General features: G+C 39.2%; 1 protein-coding gene across 2 annotated transcripts in view; it reads left to right on the forward strand.

The window, feature by feature from the left end:
• epha8 (eph receptor A8) overlaps nt 1-24486 on the forward strand; it is a 122592-nt gene that overhangs the window by 62486 nt on the left and 35620 nt on the right. For both annotated transcript variants that reach the window (XM_055026116.1, XM_055026123.1), the window contains exons 3-6: nt 5185-5238; nt 5601-5744; nt 7305-7454; nt 10344-10659. In XM_055026116.1, the coding sequence (XP_054882091.1) occupies nt 5185-5238; nt 5601-5744; nt 7305-7454; nt 10344-10659 (664 nt within the window). The remainder of the gene's footprint in view (nt 1-5184; nt 5239-5600; nt 5745-7304; nt 7455-10343; nt 10660-24486) is intronic.

The raw sequence follows: 24486 nt of genomic DNA on the forward strand, positions 1-24486 counted from the left end.
AGTTTGATTTTAATTTGTAAGTATTCAGTGGACATATTAGCTCAGGGTGAAATGACTAATTTCATGTAGGTGAAAGTGATGTGTCCAGGAGCAAATTTTGTTTCCAAACAAAGAAATCACGACAAAGTCCTAAAGCAAATGTTATTAATTTATTATTAATTCTTTCTCTTTTCTTTTTTCTTTTTCAAGTTGATCTTTCTTGGCATGCATGTTGAAAAGCCGTGACTGAGACCTATTAAAGGGGCTGATTTTGTGTGACTTGCTAATTTAACTGAGCGTTAGATCAAATATGGTTCTGTTTCCAGTATATCAAAACAATTTTAATCAGTTCAGCTTCAATCAAAATCACTGACAACGAATCGTCTTTCTTCTAACTTATTCAATTATCTAGAAATTCCCTTGAATTTTCACTGCCTCTGTTTATAGCCTTTGATTATTATTATTATTATTATTATTATTATTATTATTATTATTATTATTATTATTATTATTATTATTATTATTATTATTTTGTTGTTGTTGTTTCGTCCTGCTTTGTGGTCCCAGCATTCCTGGTGGGGGTAAAAACCATTCCACTCACTGTAATATTTTCATCGTTTTTCCATCACATGCAGACACTGTTCTGTAAAAAAAAAAGCATTTTTGAATAGATAGCAATTACACCATCTCATCCACTGATCCCAGACCAGTGCAATTAACACTTCCATTCCAGAAAGGTTATCGCTGTCAAAGAGCCCAGACAGACATGGTTGTACACACACACCCACACGCAAAGTTATTAAGTCTTTTCTGGTTGTGTAGCTGATAATGTAAGAGCCAGAAAGGTGTTGGCCAGGTCCTGATATTTCCACAGAGTTAATATGCAGACCTGTTACTTTACATAAAGTGCAGCATCAAGCCTGGAAATGCCACCAACAAACTCACCTTGACATACACACACGTGCATGCATTACCCCCACAACCATTTTGCTTCACCTTTAGTTACTTTCTCTTCGTCCTCCTCCCTGTTTTCTGTCCCTGTTCTCCCTCTGCCTGTAAGCTCCAAAGAAGCTCCCATCACATTCACTAATCTGAAATTAGATCTTTCAAAGAAGACACCGTTCATCAGCTTTGTCTTCCTCTTTGATGCTTCTCCTTGTGAAAAAAAAATAAGAGGGGGAGCGGGGGGGGAATACAAGACTGTTGCTTCTGCATGATTAGCGTAAGACAAGGGCAAAGAAAAAACAGCGAGGGAGGTAGAAGACGGCAAAGACGCAATGCAGTGTGATGTCATGGACGCCTGCTTAACCAATCAGCTTCCGTGACAGAAGAATTAGAACAGAGCAGCAAACTCTGAGATGCTTTTACTGTTTTTCTCCAGAACCTTGAAATGCTTCCCATGGAGCCACAACCCAGCTTTATGGTCTTACTGAGGAAAAGAGCTTGTTGCCCACATTCTGCTTATCCATGGCCTCATCCATCCTCTCCTCAATGCAGCTTTAGTTGCCTCCTTCTCAGAAAACCACCAGCTATGATGTCACCACCAACATGCTTCATGGTTGGGATGGTGTCCTGGGGTTTGAACTCATCGTTCCTCTTCTTCTGTGGCCAACAGTGACGGCATAGTTACTTTGAAAAAGTAACTATAATCGGATTACTGATTACTCCTTAAAAAAGTTAGTTAGATTACTGATTACTTGACTTGGAAAGTAACTAAGTTAAAGTAAAAGTAACTTTTTTTAGTTACTTTCAGCAGCTGCTGACAACAAAGCTCTGCCACCTGTGAAATTTACATTGAACTTTGCCAAAACTTAATTAATTGCAAGTTATTTTATAAAGGTAACATCAACAACAAAACAATCTCCCTATCTGGGAGATTGTTTAATGTCTGCAACAGCAGAAAAAAACGTTAGTAATTTGTGTGCATTTTTGTGTGTTCTAGTATTGACTGGAGAACTATAAGTAGGATTTTAGACCCTCCATGTGTCGACTCCATAATGGACTTCTGCGAACTAGTTAATGTCTGTGGGGGAAAGGCCTTTAGGTCAAAATAGATTATGTAATATCAATGTTATTAACTTTTCTGGTTAATAACAATAACACGCTAACGTTGACAGCCCAGTAAGCCTCCTCTGGATCGTTCACAGCATCCCTCTTTAGTTTGCTTTCTTCCAACACTTGCTTGTTTGCCTCGTTTGAATCTGCAATTGAACTCTTATGAAAACCAAAAAGATTTTAAAGAGGCAGAGGTCCAATTTCAAGGCCTTAAATTTCTTTCAAGTCATATTTGAAAAATATCCCTATTTTTTTAACAACTGCAGATATTGCAGTTACTAGATTGTGCTACAAAGTTATCTTTGTAGCTGGGAAATACAACGTACTGCCCCATTAAGGACATTTATAATTCCAAATTTCTGACATAGATGTAATATTTTCAACTTCATGTCATGGGCGAGTTGTTTTATTCTTCCACATTAGTTTTTTCCTGGTGAGAAATTATAAAAAAAATTTTTATCAAGCCGACAGGAAAATACACACTCAGTTCGGTCTGCTGTGCTCTGAACACATTTTTTAGCCATTTGTTTCTAGGGAACAAGGATACATGGGTTTTCTGTATTGTTTAACGCTGAACAACTCCAGTTCGGCCATCAACAGAGTTAAACTAAATGATGCAAGAAAGCTGAAAAACTGGTTGTGAGTACATTGATGGTAAGACAGTATAATGAGGGAGATAGGAAGGTTATACACTCCACTAATTAGCCAAGGTCTTCACAAGTTCAAGGACAGTTTCAATTTAGCTGATAAAGATGAGAGGATGAGGCGAGAGTAAAGGCTGAAATGAGTCCTGCACCTTAATTATCCCTGTGGTCTTTGGCTCGTAGTGCCTGAGAGGCTGTGTGAGTGTCTCGGCTCAGCCTCCTGGGGGCCAGGAGGTTTGGGGTTAGAGAGGGTGGAGGGATTTTGTGGAGAATCCCAAGCGTCTCATCCAGGCTGAGTTCAGCAGGGATCATCCCACAGCTTCCAGGAGTCTAGGCTTTCCCTTTCAATTACTCCACCTTCCTTACAAAGGCTGTTCAAACCCAAGCGAGTCATCTGTAGCACCAGGGTTAAACAAGCAGAGATGTCCTCCATCATTTCTACATATCCCAGTGAATAAGGCAGAGAAAATTAACAGAGCTACGTAGAGAGCCAGAATTAAAGGTTTCTTTTCTACACCCAAAGGAACAGTCCCCAGACATATTTGCCGTAGGGTACAGTTGTTGGAATAACCCCCAGCAATTATAGTTTTACCATTAATAATCTTAAAATGGAGGGAAATCCTCCAACCTCATGAGAGAGGGAAGCTCTTGGTACACTACCAAACATTCATGTCGGGCGTTTTCACACCCGGTCATCCAAAGTGGGGGACAAATTTACATTCAATTTGTAACATTTTCAGCCGGTGTGGTTCTCTTTTTGCACTGTGTGAAATTAACCAAACTTTTAAAAAACATGTTCTCCTCCTCGCTGCACCTGGAACCTGATGGAAAAACAAACACAGAAACCTCCAAAGAAGACACTGAGCGCAACTTTCTTCTTCTTCACAAAATGTAAACAGAAATGGAGTTGTTTAAGATTTTTAGTGGTTGTAAAATCTAACACTCGTGTGTTCTTTTTGTTTGTATTTACCCATAAAGCCAGAGAGCATTTAAAAGCACACCAACGCTAAAACATTTTCAGGTTTTTGCTTTTCTTTCATTTAATAATTAAGGAAGGGAAGCATAACTTTAATTGTAACTAACTGCCAGTGATGCTGTGTTATATAAAATGAGTTCACACACTGTAGCTGAATGTTAGACAAAGTTTTAACATGTAAACAGTTTTCACTTCTAATCTGTCAGCACAAATCCAAGACATTTTCTTACGAGAATAAAAACAGCTCAATTAAATCTATCTGCAAATATCACACATTAACTGCAACCAGACAGTAAGCTTAAACACGTGGATATGTTCTATAAATTTAACTTTCTATTGTTTGTGAGCTTTGGATTAACATGTCAATTTTTAGCAAAGCTGGTGACTGTTTATTTTCAATCATTTAATAAAATCCAACGGTGCGCCTAAATCTGCAACAATAAATGAATCATGTGTTATAATTTTACACTAAAAAAATCATAACTTTTACCCTGACATAAAGACGATCCAAGCTTCTGATTCCTTGTGGTTTCTTGTTCAATATTTCCTATGTGGTGTGACATACATATTAGCACGGTGATACAGTGAGATAATTGAATTAGCGTCCACCAGAAGCATTCGGTAAACAATAGAAATCTAATCACCTACACCAGGGCCATCAAATTAAAGGGAAATGTGTCCTGCTGGAATAGCATTAAGTGAATTTCAACACTTATAAAATGTAGAACAAGCGACTGCATGTCCTCAGTCTAGTTTTCCTGAGCTCCAACCAGGAATTCAACTGCATATTTTAACCCTCCTCTTGTCTTCGGGTCATTTTGACCGAAGACAAGAGGAGGTTGTTCTTATTTTTCGTCAAGTTCACATTGAATTGCTGCAGCAGAAAATTCCATCTGAGTTGTGAACACTGTAGGTCTGATTCAGGACTGTTAGATTTCAAGTTTCTGTATGCAGTTGCAATTAAAAAAATGTTTTATAAGGGCTTGTCCTCGGGTCATGTCAACCCGAGGGCAACAGGAGGGGGGGGAAATTTGAAAAGATATCAGTTTTTAACGGAGATCAGTGATGCCATTCCATACTGTTTGCCTGTCCAGCTGTGATTTCCTTAGTCTTCCGGTCAGTCTGACCTGAGGCCTGGGTTTGGTTATTTTTATTTCTTTTGTAAAGTTCACATTTGGATTGCTTGAGCCTAAACTTCCCCCTGAGTTGTGCACACCATAGTTCTGATGCAGGACTGTTAGATTAAAGTTTCTGTATGCAGCTGCAATTGAAAAACATATTTTTTAAGGGCTTGTCCTCGGTCGACATAAGCCGAGGACAACAGGAGGGTTAAAAAGCCCATTTTTTATTGAGGCTGCCATCCTGGGACTGTGAGTGGAAAAAAAAAAAACAAAAAACAATGCAGTCATGATTTAGAATGATGCATGAGAATCAGTGTGGGGAAATATGAATCCCTGTTGCATGATTTATTGCATAATGTGAATCAGAGAAACGGTCATGTTGTTTTCTCTTTCCTTTTTATTTTTGCAGTGGGATGCCATTAACGAGATGGACGAGTATTTTACGCCGATTCACACATACCAGGTGTGTTCTGCACGGCGCTCAGAGCTTGTGTTTGGGTTGGAAATAATAACCGATACATTTCTTGACAACTTCAACATTGTCCCCTTTCTAAAACAAACTTTTTTGCCAAATCTTTTTTTTTTTTGTCAAAAAATTCGGAAGGTGACGATAAGTTGCTGTGATAAGAGGACAACTTATTTCGGTACCAAAGAGTCAAGAGCAGCATCTACAGTAGTTACGATGTCAACTGCTCACAAACTTTTAACAAAATGTCACTTCATACATCCTGAATTATCCCTCAAGGGATCATTTTTTCCAATAGGTTTCCACATGTAATGTTGCCTTTGGTAGTGATCTTACAGTGGCGTTGTCCTCTGCATTAGGTGTGTAACGTGATGAGCCCCAGTCAGAACAACTGGCTGAGGTCTGGCTGGATCCCTCGAGAAGGAGCCAGGAGGATCTACATCGAGGTCAAGTTCACCCTGAGAGACTGCAACAGCATGCCTGGTGTTCTGGGTACCTGCAAGGTAACCTGTTCTGTCCAAAACTCAACTCTTACTAGGATCTGATGTTGATTTTAAAATGTTACTGTTTTGAAAGAGCTTGAGGTGCAACTTCTGGCACTGCTGGAGTAGGCTTTAGCTCCCTTGTCACTTCTAACAGACTAAACTGTAAATAAAATGGAAGAAATGTGGGAAGACAGTTACAAAGCTGGAGTATCTAACTTTAATAAACAATATGATTTTTGCAAATTTGTTCAAACTGTCACCATATTGAGACGATATAGTATGAGCTCCTCCGACTCCGCCCTGTGGTCCTGCTTGCTTCTGCAGAAATTTACTGCTCCTGGTCAGAAACAACCAATCAGAGACAGGAGGTGGTTAGCGCTGTCAATCAGTTTCAGGTACACGCTTCTCAGACCCTACCACTAGTCAAGAACTAGCTGCACTACAGCAGGTTCTCTGCACTTGCTGCAGTGCTAGTGCAGAGGCAGAGGAGCTCAATTTTCTTTTCACAGGTTACGTGTCTCTTGCTGTCATCATGTAGTGACAGTTTCAATAAATATCTAAAAAACACGTTTATATTTTTTAGGAAAAAAATCTAAAAATAGATTGCTGCGGATCCAAACCGCAATAAGATGATACGGTTGATACAACTGCAGTTGATACAGTTCTTTATGCTGCAGTTTTCACCAATCAGATCCAGTCTGAATCAGATCCTTGAGTATTTAGCAATAACTCAACTCAGACTCTGCTTCTTTAATCTGTTTGTCTTGTCCCAGAGTTGCAAGTTGAGACAAGTGGGACATTTAGAAGACAAACTAAAGAGAAAAAAAAAGAAACGCAATTAAGCAATGTTGCTTAAGTCAACGTCAGCTGCAGCAGCTGAATGTCATTTAGAGCTAATCACCGTCAGCATTAATTAATTTACACATGATTATTTTATAAACTGTGTAAACAGAAATTCGAGTGTAGACACAGCCTCCCTGCTGCGGATGTATGTTTTTCATCAGCTGTGAATATTTATACAGATATATGTTTATTTACTGGCAGCTTGATGGTTAGCACTGTGGCTAATAGTTGCTTGTTTAATCCTGACTCAGAGTTTCTCTCTTTAGGGTTTGTATCTTCTCCCCACGGTCCAAAACTAAGCAGGCTGGTAGATGAAATCCCCCTTCCCCAAACCAAAATATTTATCTATGTCAATTCTTTTATTTCATTGTTGTTTTTTATTGTGTTCGATGTTTAAAATGTTGCCTAAGCAAAGAAAAGGACACAGTTTTCAATAACATGGGCAAATAAAAATCAGAAAAGTTTGGTGTGAATTTATGTTTTACCTAATGAATTTTCCAACGTTTGACGATTCTGACTGTACAAAAAAAAAATAAAAAATTTAAATCACCTTTTATAATTAACATTTAGGGTACTCAGAGTGAAAAAGCATTCCACTGGATTATGGAAAACTCAACACAACATTTCTTCTGAAACATGATCAAACATAAATCATTCTTTACTTATTAAGTCATAACCGGGTTCACTGACAGGACCACACACTCACAGATTGTTGTCACTGTGTCCGTTGTCCAGGAAACCTTCAACCTGTTCTACTATGAGTCGGACAGAGCCGTGGGCTCGGCCATACGGGAGAACCAGTTCATTAAGATCGACACCATTGCTGCAGACGAGAGCTTCACAGGCGTGGACCTGGGGGTCCGCAGACTGAAGCTCAACACTGAGGTATGAACTGTATGCATTTACATGACTGCTGCTCACATTTTGCAGCATCTCATGTCACACTATGAAGATGCTTTGTCTGTGTTTATCAAGATTCTCTGAAGTGACTTGGCTTGCCATATTTATGACTGATTTGGCTGATCTGACCACTTGGGGGCATTTTTAGATCCATAAATATGATAAAAAGACACACAATTTCTGACATAAACCTCAGAAATGTTTAAATTGAGCTTAGAAATTTTAAAAAACAAAACAGAAAATTTTTGAGTTTGAAAAGTTGAATTTTTGCTAGGAATAAAATATAAATTTCCATGTTTTTCTACAAAATCTCTGAGATGAAACTGAAAATTTCTGAGTATCTAAAGTAAAAAAAATTCACTTTTGGAAATTTGACCTTTGAGTTTAAAAAGTGGACAATTTGGGGAACATTTTGGAAATTGCCTTATTTCTTCTAGAAAATTTCTGAGCTAGATCTCAAAAATGATTTTGGTGGAAATTTACTCCCTCTTTCCCATCTGCAAAGAAACAAGAAAATGTAAAAAAAAAAGTTTCCTTTTGAAGCTGGATGTGTTCGCCAGACACACAAAGGAAAACTTTTACAACGCTTTTTCTTTGATGCATTGACTCGCAGAGGAAATTGCTCAGCAGAAAACAGTGTTCATTCACATTGACACCAGAAATGTAGGGAATAAGTGGGCTTGATTTTTTTATTTATTTATTTTTTTTGCCATCTTGCCCATCCCTAATAGAAAATGTTGTAATATTGTTGTTGGTTTTAGTTGTTCTACAATGAAAAAATATCCTGAAGACTCTCTTCTTGTCTCATAGCTTCAAATTTAATACAATAGAAACACTACAAATTGTTGCAGAGAAGATTTGTAGTTTATAATCTTTAGACTCAAGTAGAGATAAGTTAGTCAAACTATTCCAATAATCTGGCTTTTAATATATGGTTAGCATCTTCCTTTTCTTCCACTACCAATTTAACATGAGAAATGTGGAGGTTTTCTGTTGCATGTCCCAATATTTCTTTTCTTAATGCTTGTTTTATTAAAATGAGAATCCAAATAGATCATCTCAAGCCTGATGTATTGAGCGGTTTCTCAGAGTTCCCAGTGTTGCCACTGAACTATTAAAAACTCTTCAGACCTACCGTGGCAATATGTTTCTTCATCCATCACAAACACACACACACACGCACGTGTGTGCGCACTCCTAAATGGTTTATTTTTATTCAGTCCCACATACAACAGAGGAGCCATGAGAATTTCTCACTTAAAAGTGGATTAATCCACCCACAAAAATAGTTCCCAAGAAATGTCCCATTTACTCCTGTTAAGGTTAGATCCCTGGCATGTATAAGTGCCGCCTAATGCTTCTGTGGTGGAGCACTTAAAGTCTGATTTCTTCACAGCGAAAAATAAAATCACCAACCTTATCCTGCAAAGCTGATTTTCTGCACACACTCAGACATGAGAAAAGTAATGCCTTTTGAAATGTGTTGATTTTGGTGCACATAATGTGAAGCCACACCGTCTTCTGAAATGTTGTCATGCTTTTTAAAAGTGTTAAAGCATACACCATACTTACAGTGAGTAAACCAATTGGATTTTTTATTTGTTGAGCAAAATCTTGGAAGCCCTCTGCAGCAGCGTCCGTGTGCTTCAGATACACAAATCTGAAAGCAAAGTGAAACGATTGGATGTAAAGAACGGGCAGATACTCACAATTGGTCAGAAATTTCAGTTTTTCCTCTAAAGACTTTGTGTGATGGAGCAGCACATCATAGTTTATCAGTGTGTAGCAGAAAAAGGCAAACAGTTTTTAAAACTAGTACAATGAAAACTTAGTTTTTCAGAACACTTACCATAATCTCCATAAAATCCAGTGCAAGAAACGTTGTAAACATAATTAACATGTTTTTTATTAAGACCCGGTAAGTTCAGCTGTTTTTTTTCTGAACTCAGAGTTACGGTAGAAGACATTATCTCAAACTTTAAGCTTCCCTCCCACAGTGCATGGGTCAGTTTACAGAGCAGTGAATGAACTGATCATGATACAGTCCTTTTCTGGTCATACTGACTACTCACAGTGCTGTTTTTGTGATGGCCGCTCCTAAACACTGATTTTGTTCTTGGTGTAACTGAATTATTAATCTGACAAGGTGTTTAAATGGTAAATTCCCTGAACTCGAGTAACATTTGGAAGTCTGGTGGACTCCATAGCACTTCACAATACATTTAGTTATTCACACACACATTCACACATTGACAATGTTAAGCTACTTGATAGTAGCACAGCTGCCCTGGTGCAGATGGTAAAGCTGCCATGCACCAGCGCCATCTGTTGGGCCCCCTGACCACCACCAGCAGGCAAAGCGGGTGAAGTTCAATGACCGAGACAGACAGGGTTTGAACCAGGAGCCCACTTGTTACAGGAACTCCTGTCACAGTCACCACCATTGGCAATTTTTTGACCTTTTGTTCCTCAATGTTTAAAGTTTTTTTAGATGATTTGCTGCTTTTCAATTTCCTCAGGTGCAGACAGATGCTACAATAGCTTGTGATTTTATGATTAAAATCACAAGCAATGATGGTTAATGATGGTTAATCATCATTTCACTGAGCTGAGCGTTCCAAAATATGTTTGTTAATCTGCTAATTTAAGATTAACCCTAATCCTAACCCATACAGGCTGAGCGTGGTTTGGATAGATTTTCATTTCTGTAATCACTGAAAATATCGTGTTGAATCTCTACGTTGCACTTATTCAGGTGATCTTGGTCTGATGTTAGAGTTTGCTTGAAAATCTGAAAAGTGAAAACAGAAGAAAGATGTAAGGTTGTTGAACTTTGTTGTTGAACTTTGTATTCACTAACTCCTCTCTGGGCAGGTGAGAGGGGTGGGCCCTTTGAACAGACGGGGTTTCTACCTGGCCTTCCAGGACATCGGCGCCTGCATCGCCCTCACCTCGGTCCGGGTCTACTACAAGCGCTGCGTGGGCGTCAGCCGCAACTTGGCAGTTTTCACGGATGTAGTGACAGGGGCCGACTCATCCTCGCTGGTGGAGGTCAGGGGTCAGTGTGTTGACCACGCTGAGGAGAGAGATACCCCTAAGATGTACTGCAGCGCAGAGGGCGAGTGGCTGGTGCCCATTGGACGGTGCGTGTGCTCAGCCGGCTTTGAAGAGCACAGAGACTCCTGTGTTGGTAAGTCAGATCAAATTTATTCCTGCTCTCTTTGTGGATTTGCTCGATTTGGATCAATTCTGCATGGAAAACTGATCCATACTGTAGATTCTGTTGCATTTGTTGCGTCAAACAGAGAAGAGAGAACCGGAAGAACACGACTGATTCAGGGGCCTTGTGCATTTGTTGGTGATTCATTAGTCATGGCTGTGGAGTGAACTGAACAGATGGGAAGGTTCAACTGAGGCTGATCTCACACTGGACTATTTCCAAAAGTAGTTCACCTCCCACTTGACCCACCTGCTTATTGTGGCTAATGTGAAACAAAGGCTTCCCATTGTGATCTCATTCATTAGGCAGGTTTAGTCTCCACAGCGGGTCATTACGGAAGGATTTTTCCACTCTGTAATTTCTGAGAAAGTGGTCTGCAAATTGTCCACTTCCCTTTACCCTCTCACTGTCTTTTGTTCATCTGCAATCAGGTCATGGGGTGAAGGTCCAGAAGGAAAATCCAGACATCACTCTCCCTGGTCATTTACTCTCTCCAACATAATCTAACAAGGTCTCCTACCAAAAGGTGAATGCCTTGAACAGGAATCATCCTGGTAGATGCTGCTACCTTTTCAACTGACTCCTTTAAAGCAGCAGCTCTATTCCGACCTCCTGCTGGAGGACGCAGTGCTTTCTGCTGTCTCTAAGCCTGAGATCAGTCAGCATACAGAGAAAACTCCTTACTGCCATTTTTTTTAATCACTGTATTTTTATTGAGGTTTTTTCTTTCCATTCATACATACAGTTTGCGAATACAAAGAAGTGTTTATCCGACATAGAATAATATATGAAAAAAAAAAACAAAGAAAACAAAAAACAAACAAAAAAAAAAGGTTAATTAATCCCTCAACTTAATCCCATTCAGCCCACCAAGGTCACTGCTCAGAAGGCCAATGCACTACGTTCCCATCCCTGTCAAGAATGGAACAAATTTTGATCAAATAATTGATCTGGAACATCATTACATATTTTGAAAAGAGTTGAGAAAGGGCCCCCATGTTTCTTCAAATTTACCAGTTGAGTGTTGAAGAGAGCATCTAATTCTTTCCAGTTTCAGACATGACATAAGGTCACATATCCACTGTTTATGAGTAGGAGGAGCAGCACCCCTCCACCTGGTCAGAACTGTGCGCCTCGCTAGCAGTGAGCAAAATGCCATTGCCCTTCGTTTAGAAGCCGGTAAAGGCAACTCCTTTCCACTAAAACCGAAAAGGGCCAAGAGAGGGCCAGGTGTCACCACCACTACGGCCAAACCAGACATCGTATGGAAGACATCTTTCCAGAAGTGACCCAGAGCGGGGCAGGACCAATACATATGAACCAGTGTGGCTACGGCAGTTTTGCATTTGTCGCAGTATGGGGTGACTTCTGGATAAAAACGAGATAGTTTTCTTTTGGAAAGATGGACTCTGTGTACTATTTTGAACTGAATGAGACAATGGCGTGCACACAAAGATGTTGTAATTACTGCCATTTTTATATAGGACTTTGGTCTTTAGTTCATGATCACATGATGATCGGGTAAGAGTCAGAATATTCATAAATTGGTCAACTGGAAGCTTTGCTTTACAGCCTTTTTTTTTAACCACAACAGATCAGAGCAATGCTGATAATGTTGATTAAATGGAGCTAATCCATCTTCTGCTCCATTCTACCATTAATGAACTTCCTAAAATAAGTCATCTTTTTCCCAAAAGTGTTTATTTATTTATTTTAAATCCTCTTTACATAAAAAAAGATGTGGTGATTTTATTGCCAAAATCAATTAAAAAAAACAAAAAACAAAAACAAAGTCTTGGACCATGAAGTTAGGTCAGTGAGGCATTGCTAGAGAACAAGACAGCAAGATGTATGATCTTACACTTTAAGCAAAGGTGTCTGTTTTTGACAGTCTTTTCAGGCGCACATAGGATTTTATAATGTCTGTCATGGTGGAGCGGGTTGTTTGCATTTGCAAAGAGTCAATTGGAGTCTAAAAAATGTTTCCCTTAAACATTAATTCAAATCATTGGTTTTCATAGCAAGTGCAAAATGTCACCTTGGTGGGTCGATGCTTACAATTGTTCGGTAAAAATGTAGATCTTACAAAAAGCTCAGTAAGATTTCCAAATCTAATAAAGCATCAAATGGTGAAGAGGCAAAATGACCACTGCCTACATAAAGCACACAGTTTGCTTTTGCAGAAACTGTTACTGTTTCTGTGCTGCACACCCACTGTCCTGCTCATTTAAATAAAACTCCTACCTGTATGCACAACTGAACACCTAAATAGCCCACAGCGAGGTAAAGTTCATGACAAGGTCAAGAAGGTATTTATCTGCCAGAGCTTAGCTTCAGCCCAACATCTTAACGCCAGGAAATAAAAAAAAAGAAGAAAAACTAGTTTGAACCGGCTGAACTTCTCAAGCATTCTGTTTTCTCAGTGACAATATGATTGTGTAAGCATCAATTACTCCATTCACCTGTCTGAAGACTTCCTCTATGCTGTGAGCATGAGCAGCAGTGTCTGCTCACAGCAAAAAGCCTTTGAAGCAACACATGAATTTAAAAAAGGTTTTAACCTTTCCTACGAATCAAAAAGTCTGTTTGAAGCTGTGGAACAGGATGATGTAGGAAAAAAAAATAGATTACTTAGGTAAAGAGGTTCAAGGTCCGGTCAATAGCTTTTCTGAAGCCTCCAGTAACATCTCTCTGAAGTCAGTAAATACTGAGAACATTTTAGCTTCTGATGCTTTTTCATCCCGCTTTAAAAAGGACATTTACTCAAAATTAAATTTTGTTTGTTATCCTCTGATTTTGAATTTCTCCTTTTTGATTTTTTTTTCTGTTATTGTGATTATCCAGCCTCATTTAGAGTCTTAAATATATTTCACAATTGTCATTGGTTACAGTAATTAAAAACTATTAATCACAGAGCGATGGATAATTAAAACCTAAAAGTAGTTTGTCAGCTAAACGAGCTGAACAAGACATGGAGCACAGCAGTGTCGGCTTCTCCTTCCGCTTTCCCTCCCGCTCCGTCTGCTCCGTCTCCTGCTGCCTCATAAATCTCTGCTTGTCGTCGCCCACCTCAACCCGGTGGAAAACGCCCTCTCTCTATAGCAAAAGTTAGCAATTTATGTCAAAGCAGTTTTAAAAGCATCAACGTGTATTTCAAAGATAATAGTCTGCATATGCAGTTATCATGAAACACAAGCTCCCCCTCTTATCAGGACACAATAAATGATCACCTGTTCCGAAGCAGGTCTTAAAGTTAGATAATTACAACATCAGAAGAACAGCAAGTGAAATACAATACAAAATGCTGTCATCTGTCAAAAACTAAGCCCAAAACACAAGAGTCCAAGCAAAATCATTTCCATGAATTAGAAGGATGAGTGTTGGTGAGGTGCTGCTTGGTAAATGCATGATTAACTGATCATTAATGTGACCACTGCTACAGAAATACATGTTTGACAGTTGATATTAATCCTTCTGTACTCGGTTCTGGTGGCAAGAAGAACATTCACAACGGAGCAGAATGTTAAGGCTAGAGAAGAAATTACAGGCATTCATATTTTGCCAAAATGATCCATAACAAGGTTGTAAATGGAGATTCCAAATGCAAAAAGAAGTACTGTATTTTTCGGCTTGCTACTTTTTTCCCATGTTTTGACCCATGCGGCTTATAGCTCAGTGCGGCTTATATGTGTACATGTCCAGGTTTTTTTAAACTTTATAGTTTAAAAGTGAGGTGCGCTCTATAGTCCGTAAAATATGGTAACTGGAGCAGGAGACAAAACAAACACAGTAAGGTAAAGGTAAACATTTTCAGTGAAGGTAATACAAATTTAAAGCTAATTATTCAGTCGGTGCATTTAAACTGTGACAGACTGTTCATCAGTTGATCAAAAATGTAAGGACTTGGCTGTCACTCTGGCTTCTTCTTTGACTTCTGTCATATTCAACAGAGCCATTTGAGTGCAACAGCCACTTTTGAACCAAGATTAGTTTGAATCAAGTTTATTGTTTTGTGTGAGGAAGACCACCAATGGTTTTAGACAGAAACAGGAGAGAGATTCGTAGATGGTTTCCAAGGTGAGTGCAATTTTTTGTAAAAATGGAAGCAAGTAATAAATATATATATATATATATATATATATATATATATATATATATACTCGTATGCAGTAAAGGCATATGACGCCTCCACTGCTCTGGTAACAAACTGGGTCGCTGTGCTAATTCACCCTCACCAAATCCAGCCACTGTCACGCACATTCAAGACCATACAAGACCCAGAGAGCCGAGCATGGCACGAGATGGTGAGAGGAAGGCGGTTCAGAACGAGGGTTTGTAAATGCATGTGCGTGTAAGCTGTAAGGGTGAAAGAAGAAAAAAAAAAAAAAACTTAAATCACACACGAATGTGCGTGGATGCAGAGTATGTGTGTGTATATGAGCGTGCTTAAGTGCTTTTCCCTTGACAAAGGTGCAGGGCTTTGGCTGAAAGACTGACATCACGTGTGTTTGTGTGTGTGTGTGTAGGAGAGAGCACAGGGTTGCGTGACATGCACAAAAGTGTCACAGGAAAAGAAGCAATGAAAGACGAAGGGAAAAAGAGAGGAGAGACGTTGGTGGGGAGGCTGACTGAACCACTGGTCCACTTGAGTTTTCATCAAAACACTGAGTTTGTGTGGGTGTGGGTGTGCAGAGATGTGTGCAGGTGGCTACTGTATGTGTGTATTGTGTGCCTTTGGACTTAAGTGCCCCATACAGTGAGAGCGATTGAGGACACACTGATATAAGGCACACACACTTAGTCTGGTCACAACACCTCAGCTCAGCTGGCTCACTCAAGCTTGAAACACAGACACACACACGCAGACACACACACCTAAAAATAAGTGGGAGGGATACCAAGGAGGGACTGTTGGGTGGATTTGTACTTGCTCAGTCAGCGAACCATGGCCTGTTCTTCCTTGTGGATGCAAGATATTTGTGATTCTCTCAGCGATGGATTTGAAAGAGTCCAAAATTACAAGATTCAAAGTTCCACTCAGTTATTCTCATTCACGATTTAAGTTGTGCTAAATCACAAGCGTAGCCTTTAAGAAGTGAAAGCTAAATATAATCAGGTCCAGATCACATTTATTCAAACACTCGCGCTAACTTTGAAACTTATCGTGAAATGTTCTGTACATCATTAGCGCCCCCTTGTGGTTTTAATGAAATACCTTGGAAGTTTCCTGAGAAACCCAAACATCTCCTGATCAGTGGTTTCTGACAGAAAGTGGGTTAAATGGAGAACTTATATGAAGTAACCTGTTGAAAGTTACTCTGACCCACAATTCCTGATGGAAGGGAGTTTCAAAAGGTAATAATGTACGGCTATTTTGTCTGATTATCAAAAGGCTAAAAAAAACTTCTGTTTGTGAGGGTACTGTGAGGAGCATAGTGGTTTTTGGCTACTAAAGAAAGTCTTTAAACTTTTTTGTTTCTTTGTCAAAAGAAGTCCAAAATTGCTTAAAATTTCACTTTTAATTTTGATTTTAGACTTTATGTCAAATTTGTTTGGATACTAGTCATTTGACTGATTAAGAACTTGAACAGGGCAAGAGCAGAATGTCCTCCTGAGAGTTATTAGCCTTTACTTTGGCCAAACCAGCAGAACAAGAACCATTTCTGCAACTTCAGTCTCTGCCTCTGAAGTGGCTTCATAAGTCAGTCACTGCTCTCCCTTTGCATTGCTATTGCAGGCCCCAATTAAAAGATTAAATTACATTCTCGTGGACTGCATTTGCTGATAAGAGTGACTTCTGAAGACAATTTGTTGAACTAGACTTGGATAATGTGTATCAGTTTAAATGATACACCTGGAAAATACGCCTTTCAGATTTATAATTTGCCAGAAAAATTTAAAACTGTTCCTTTTTTTCCTCCCTCCTTGTCATTTTTGTCTTTGTGTTGGTTTGTGTTGGCTATAACATAACAAAATATAAAACAATGAATGGTTTTGCAAAGCATTTTCAAAACCTGCGTTTTCAAGTCTCGTAAAAGTGAACCCAGCAGTAAAGATGTTGTACAGCCTTTCTTCTGGGGATTTTTTCTTTAGAATTTAAAGTTATATATAAAGTCTTTGAAAACTGATTTCAGATATATTGCTCTGCACAGTTAACGTTAAAAGGAGGCAAAGTTAAAATGCAAATGACAACTCTGAATATGCATAGAACCGCCATCCTCTTTCAGCTTCATAATAGAATCTAATAAAATCGACCTATTTCTCAGGAATGTTTTTAGATTCTTTTTAACTGGAAGATGAGCTGGTAAACAATAAAGGACCTATTTGTCAATCCCCCCTTCTGAATGCTGCCGCTGCTTCTTCAGGTCCAGCCTCCAGATGCTGTGTGATTAAACTGGCAGCAGGTTTGTGTTCTGCTGGTTTAAAGGTGCGCCTTCTTGGCAGGTCTTGTCATTCTTCACCTCTCCCTTTCCGGCAGACAACAATTATTAGCTTCTTAAGTCACTGAGGGACTGACTGAGACTCAAAGTCTTTTTTTGTTTACTTTCATGTCAGCAAACTCTCCTCCGTGTCAGCGAGAAGACACTGAGGATGAATAAAAGGAAAGGTGAGCAGAATAAAGGAGCTGAGATGAAAGAATGCAAATTACAAAGACATTGTTACGGACACTGCATTATGGCACGGATTTGATTGAAAGACAAGATGTCACCGAAGGGAACGTGTGACAGTTGGGCTTTTATTGCGATGGTTATCTGTCACTGTTGCAATGCGGGGAAATATTAAAGTGAGGCAGCAGCAGAGAACGTTTAATATTTTGCTATATTCTCATTTCAAAGCACACAATGGCTGGCTGAGGACTTTGTCCTTGCTTTTGCCTTTAAGCACCTGCCTCTTCTTTGGTGAGCCTTCCTATTTCCACTTCAAACGTCTTGTATAAAACACATATGCAGAGATTGACTCACACAAGGACACACAGTGAAGCCTGGTAGGCTGACCAGAGTGTGACCGCTGCTCAGGTTGCAGCACCTTCGCTGGTTCGGGGTCTTTGCTGCTTTCAATAAACACAGGCTTCACAATTTCAGTATTGAGGCTGCTGTCTATGGCATTTATGGTAATATTTTATATTGTGTTAACATAAAGTTGAAAATATAAATACGAAATAGTACAAAAAAAGAGGTTGAGCAATGATTTGATAGTGTTTATTTTGAAAAACACTTTTGTACTGAGGATTTTTTTTTTCTTTCAGCCAGGATGTTTGACGTTTCGATTAACACCTTTTTTGTTTGTTTTTTTTGTAAAATACACAGGATACAAAGTTCCATCAAAAGTCGATAAAAACAATTGACTGGCCTGATGTGTGATTTAAATTGCTGCTTATAGTAAAAATTGTTACGATGAAATGGAAGACAAATTAATTTTTTGTAACTTCAGCTCAAACTCTCCGATGTATTGGCATCAGAGGAGTGTGTGTGTGCGTGTGTGTGTGTGTGTGTGTGTGTGAGGGGGTGCGTCCGTGCGTGGGTGTGTGCGTGAGTGTGTGTGTGTGTGCGTGTGTGTGTGTAGAGTCTTTCCACCCAGAAGCTGTGACTATGGGTGTGTTTCCGGAGCCTCTCATGTCATCCTCCTTCCAAACTGAAACAATGTTGTTGATCAGTGGCTGTTTACAAACCGCCAGGAGGACGGAACTAATTTGATCACTCTGTATTCCCCCGCCGCTCCGACTCTGGAGACGCTTTCAATTTTAGCTCCTCTCACGTTCCTGATAGCAGCCTGCCACAAGTTGATTCTGACAGCAATTATGAATATCATGTTCTTCTCAAGTGAGCCACGAGCCGGGGAATAATGACGTTCTCACTAAATCATCTGTTCCCCAAATCGCTTAACTGCGTCTTCATTAGGAGCTTCAGACCCTGAAAGAAACGCTGGTGGGATTCAGCGGACAGACCCAGCAGCTCTTGGTACCTGTCGAAGAGCGAGATTTGATTGGCTTGAATTTACCTCAGTCTGTTTCACTCAAAATAAATGAGACTGCTACCTTTGCAAAAGAGTCATAAATGTGTGTTTCTGCCAGAGTTTCATCAGTCTGCTGATCTTGGTATGTGATCTTCTTTTTTCATTTTTTGATTTATGACTCTGATAGTATTTATGGCAGTGACATGCGGTCAGGGGAGAATGATGTATAATGATAAAATAATTTATATTACTATTTTCACCCTGTGGTTTGTACTATAAAGTACCTATTTTTCATCTAGTTTAACCAATTCTGATTATTTTTTCTTCAAAATCGCTGAATTTTTCCCTTTTCCCATTCAAATGCTCGGAAGCGAAGCCGGTGAGGCAGCAGCTAGCTGAGCCTCACCTGGGATTGCACAACCTCTCGCTAACTTCACTGGCTGCCATTAGATGAGAGCATGTTCCTCCTGTCTGTACGTCGGCAATAAAATGGCTAAAGAACAGTTAATGTATTAACTGATTTTCTATCATTTAGCTTATGCAAATAATGGACAGTGTTTTTTGTCACCAAAACAATTTCCAAACAGCAAGGGTTTCTTAAAGAGATAGAGGCCCAATTTTATTGTGCAAAATTACAAAGTCAAGTTTCTTTTAAGTCACATTTGATATGCACAGCAGTTGAAGGCAACATAGTTACTTGATTGTGCTGTAAAATGCCACCATGTGTCTGGAAAATACATAATACTGACCCTTTAGTGTGTAATTTACTATATTTAACCAGAGACTTAATTCTACAATACGTGTATTTAGCAGTCAAATAAATGCCAATCCAATTCCTAGCATGAAACAAAAATACCTTGACTTGGTCTTCTGCCAGGCAGCCAGACCAGATCCTCCGGTGTGACCAAACAAAAAGCATCTGACAGTTTTGGCAGCTGCAGCCGCTGCAATCTGCGGGTTGGACGCCAAGGCCTCGGCGACGTGGGGATTAATGGAGAAAGTGTGTGTGTGGCGTTCCTGCTGCGTGTGTCTCATTAAGTGTTTGTGCATCTCTTTATTAGAGAGCGAGCCTCAGCGGAGAGGTGTTTGTTGTTTCTGGGCCAGGACTAATTAATTTTGTCTGTCTGCTCGGACCTGACTGATGGATGGTGATAAGTGTGACGGGTCGGTGAGAGGAAAAGGAGAGACAGGAAAGTTCCCCATGAATGTTTTCACACCAGCCTCGGTAAAACCACAGACTTTAATGAACAAACTTTAACAAAACGGTGCATTTTTATGAAGCAGGATACTTTATTTAAATTGACAATTTAGGCAAAACTGTTGCACACTGCTTAAACTGCTTATTATAATGGTTTTGAATATTTGATATAATTCTGACTCAATGTGGTTCCTAAAGATTTTTTTTCTCAGTTTCCAAGCTTCTAACCAACCAAGGCTACTGAATAGAGTTGGAACCAGATTATGATATCTATAATCTATATAGATATAACTAAATAAAATCTCTCTTTAATTTTTCATATTGAAGCATTTTGAAAGAAACGTATTAGTTCTTTTTGAAAAACATATTTTTATTCTCTCACTGCTAAAAAAAACAGCATGAGTCCTTGTTCAATCTCAATAAATATAAAGACATTATTTACAGAAATGCTTCTGCCAGCTGTCTGGAATCCTGTTCTGTCTACCATGTTGCTTTAAGACACATGTAGGATCTAAACCTCACAAGTTCCTACATGTGCTTCATGTTCCTGGGTCAGAAAGACCTTCTCATATTATCACTTTTCTAAAATAATGGTCTTTTTTTTCTTTTTTTTCCCAAAATAGGTAACAATTTATGTTTCCCCCTAAATCCTGGAACTTCTCAAGTAAACAGTGCTCTAATCTGTCTTGGAGATGTTGACCAGGTCATCTCATCAGTGTTCTGTTGTTTTGTGTGGACAGGTCTTTCTTGAAAGCAGAACTGAATTTTAGTGGCGTTAGCAAGTGGAAATAATCATGAACTCTGTCTGATTGTGTGTTCAGGGAGATGTTAAGTGATGCAGTACCATTTTGGATGTTGACCAAAAGTTTTGTTTCAGGGTTCTGTTGTGTTTTCTTCTGCTCAGTGTGAGCCCACCTCAGATTGTGAAAACCTGTAAACAGGAAACAGCTTTCTTGGTCCTTGAAAGGACAGATGTTTGGAGTAGTTAATAGTCATAGTGTTCTGTCCAAGCTGGTGCCGTCTGAGCTGTGCATCTAATCCTCCACCAGCTTATTTATATGATTTATTTATCTGTTTTTTTCTAACACGATGGAAGGATAAAGTCACACACATGAACAAGTAATGCAAAAGACATATTTTTGTACCATAATAATCTTAAACTTAAAGGAGATGGAAGAAGAAAGAAACTTATGAACTCCACCCCATAAACTCACACATTATTTTCAAATTGACCCTCATTACAAAATTAAAAAAAAAGACATTGGTTAATTAATTTTCCATTTTATCTGGGTTAATATTTGTCTAAATATATACATTCATACCCACACACTCATATGTGTTAGCCTTAATTTACATGAACACATAAGAGCTAACGCTCACCCATATTTCTATGTCTTGTGAAAATGGCCTCCTTACATTTCCTTTTCAATTGTATTAAATTTTGACTTTGCTTTAATTAAGGAGATGAGAACAGAAGAAACAAAGCAAAGAGGAAGAATGAAATAAAGATATTTAAATGAGAAATCAAAAGGGGAATAAAGAGCAAATGGTAAAGCAAAGAGAGAGGATGAGATTAATGAGAAGAAGATATAAAAACAAAATTATAACCAGATGGTTGGGGAGAGAGGAAAAAGATGCATTAGGGGAAAAAAGGAAGGAAGAAAAATAGGTTAATAAGAAGCATAGAAAAAGTGTGAAATGAAAGAAAAAGAGCAAAAAGGTGATGAAAAACAAAACTGATAAAGAAAAGGAAGACTAAATGGGTAAAAAACAAAAGAGGGTAAAGAAATAAAGATGACGAGTCAGAAAAGGGAAAGAATTAAGGAAACAAACTCACATTGACATTTTAATGCTCTTAAACCATGGACCAAGAGAGTGCGTATGTGTGTGTTTGTGTGTGAGAGAAAAAGCGATAACAGAATGAATCATATCTCAGACTCTCTCCAACTTACCACCAATCTGTCTTGTGATTGGCCGAAGCCCTATCTCCTCAGCAGGTGTGCACGTCTTCTCGTGCACCAGCTTCCACACACATTCGTAGCTCTTACAACCTACAAGCCCGTTCTGAACACACACCCGTTCAGCCGCTGCCCGTGTGAATGCTTACTTTAGGAACACAACAAGTCACGGAAAGAGAAGTCTGAGAGCTACTGGGTGAATTATTGATCGAGGTGTTCCCCCCTTGGTCCATGTGAGGCCCCCGTGTCCCAGCCAAGCATCCTGCAGCTATCAGTCCTGACAGTAAAGAGACAGGCAACACGATAGCGGATCACTGAGAAGCTGGCAGCCTCTGTCTGAGGGGACCGCGGGACTCCTTCAAATGATTTTCTGCCCTGACTTCTTGTTGAGTTAAACTGATGAGAACACAGCGTGCTTGTCATTTGCTTTCCTCCGCTGGAGAGTCCACCGGTCTGGAATGAACATGTGAGCGTTTGCCACTAATTGCGTTAATGTTAAATTCTTTGAAAGTGTGTAGAAAGTTTGCTGTCTGTCAGTTATCATGAGTTCTTGAAAAGACTTATTAAAATACAACTGGAGTGCAAAACACTCCAGTCATTGTTGGTCACGCAGTGATGAGCCAGATATAACAAAGTAGAAAATTATGGACATTGTTGAAATCTAGGGATCAGTTGATCAGGTTTTTTGTTGCCGATTCCGATCACCCATGAAGGCTGATCACTGCCGATCACCGATACCGATCACATGATTAGATGTTGATTTTTTGCTTTAGGTATAAATGCTACTATGTGGAAATGGAACCATAAAATTACCTAATTTAGATAAAAACTTGCGAAATACTTGCTGGTACAGTACAGCAAGTATTCAGTCAAAGCGACAACAGAAAAACCTCCAATCAGTAAAACAACTTGTAACAATAAAGCGCTACGATTACACATAAAAGTCAAATAAATGTTACAATACTACCTATCGCAAATGATGTCACATGAAAAAAATGAAATTAATTTTGTAATTAATGTGCTGCAGCTTTAAGGACACATTGGATGTGAGAGAACACTGTTATAGTTTTTAGCTTGTATTATATTACCTATTTAAAATGAAGTACTGCAAAAATATACTATGCTGTTGATATTTAAATTTCTCCATTACTTTTATTGGTGTAGAACTTCATACTTCCAAATATAAAATGTCTAAAATTTAAGGAGCAGGAATACTTCTAAATGCATAAGGGAAAAAAGAGTTTTTGTTAACGTATGTATCGTGTCTGCTGGTATCGTTTCGATTAAGTTTTAAAAGTATATACTAATACGGTAACATGTCAAGTCATGTGGAAGTGTTTGAGAAGAAAATTACCTTCATCTCGTCTCATTTACTGGATGATTTGCAGCCTTATGACAGACATGAATTCAGTTGTTGAGACTCTCTGTACTGTACCTCTGGATAGACTCAAACAGGCAAATCATCCCTTTCTTTTCTTTTCCTTTTTTTACCTATTGTGATGGATATGTTTTGACTGGAACAGCCTGATTGAATGGCTGTGGCCACATTAGCACAGTGTGACTCCTGCCTCTGTTCGGCTCTCCTACCGTACACTTTGTCCTTTTCAAATATATAAATAATAAAAGACTGTTGATTAATTTCCCCTCTAATGCATTGCAGCAATTGCTAATGTCAGGAAAGGAAGAAAGTTTAGCTGCCCACCCCTCCATGTCTCCCCCGCATCCCCTCGCCTGCATTCCTGCCACATGTGCTTCACGCTGCCTGATCTTCTCAGTATGCAGTTAATTCGCTTTTTAAAGTGCCAGTCTATTTTTTTTTGAGACCTCGACCCCTCCTTCCCCCCGGCCCCCGTTCCCCAAGTTCCAGACACAGCTTAATGGTGACAGCCATTCAATCGGATAATTAACATCCGTTTAACGCTCGTTAATGGGATGTATTTGTCTCGTTTGATTTGTAATTACCAGGCATTTTCCACAGGAAAACATTGTGGTAATAGTCTCTTTGTGATGGCTTCATTGATGGAATTGATTTGAGCGCAGCGGGGGAGGCTGATAAGTAGGATAGGGGAGGTGGGACTGGAGCAGGTCTGGAGATGCTAATGCCCATTCTTGGTATTTGCGTCGAGATGCACAAAATGGAGCCAAAACACCTAAACACCCATCCATCCATTGTCTGCACTCGCTTTAACTTGCAACATTAACTTGCAACCCACCTATCTACCTACCTACTTATCTACCTACCTACTTATCTACCTACCTACTTATCTACTTACCTACCCTATTATGGATGTGTGACATGGCATAAAATATATATCTTGATATCTACTGTAATAGATATCAAGATGGTTGGTTGTGACAATATATCTCATGATATGTTTTTGGTAAAAAATAAATAAATAAATAAATAAATAAAGACTTTGCAGAAGATGTAGGCATCTCCGAATCGAGGATCGACAACGGAGGCCGTATCCAGCTATTTATCTGTCTCTTGGTTGGAGTACTTCTCATTTAAATACTGCAGGATCCCTTTCTTCATTTCCTTTGTCAGTTCTGTCATTTTCAGGAGTAGCAAGAAGTATGTTGTTGATGAGATGGAGCTCAGGTTTCAGGCAGAACACACTCACATAATCTGAGGCTGGAGCATCTGTGAACTCCTTCAGTGGGCCCAGATTCTTACTTACAGACTCC

This window comes from Poeciliopsis prolifica, unplaced genomic scaffold, assembly GCF_027474105.1.
Source record: "Poeciliopsis prolifica strain line A6 unplaced genomic scaffold, Auburn_PproV2 SCAFFOLD003, whole genome shotgun sequence".
In the NCBI taxonomy this organism is placed as follows: domain Eukaryota; kingdom Metazoa; phylum Chordata; class Actinopteri; order Cyprinodontiformes; family Poeciliidae; genus Poeciliopsis; species Poeciliopsis prolifica.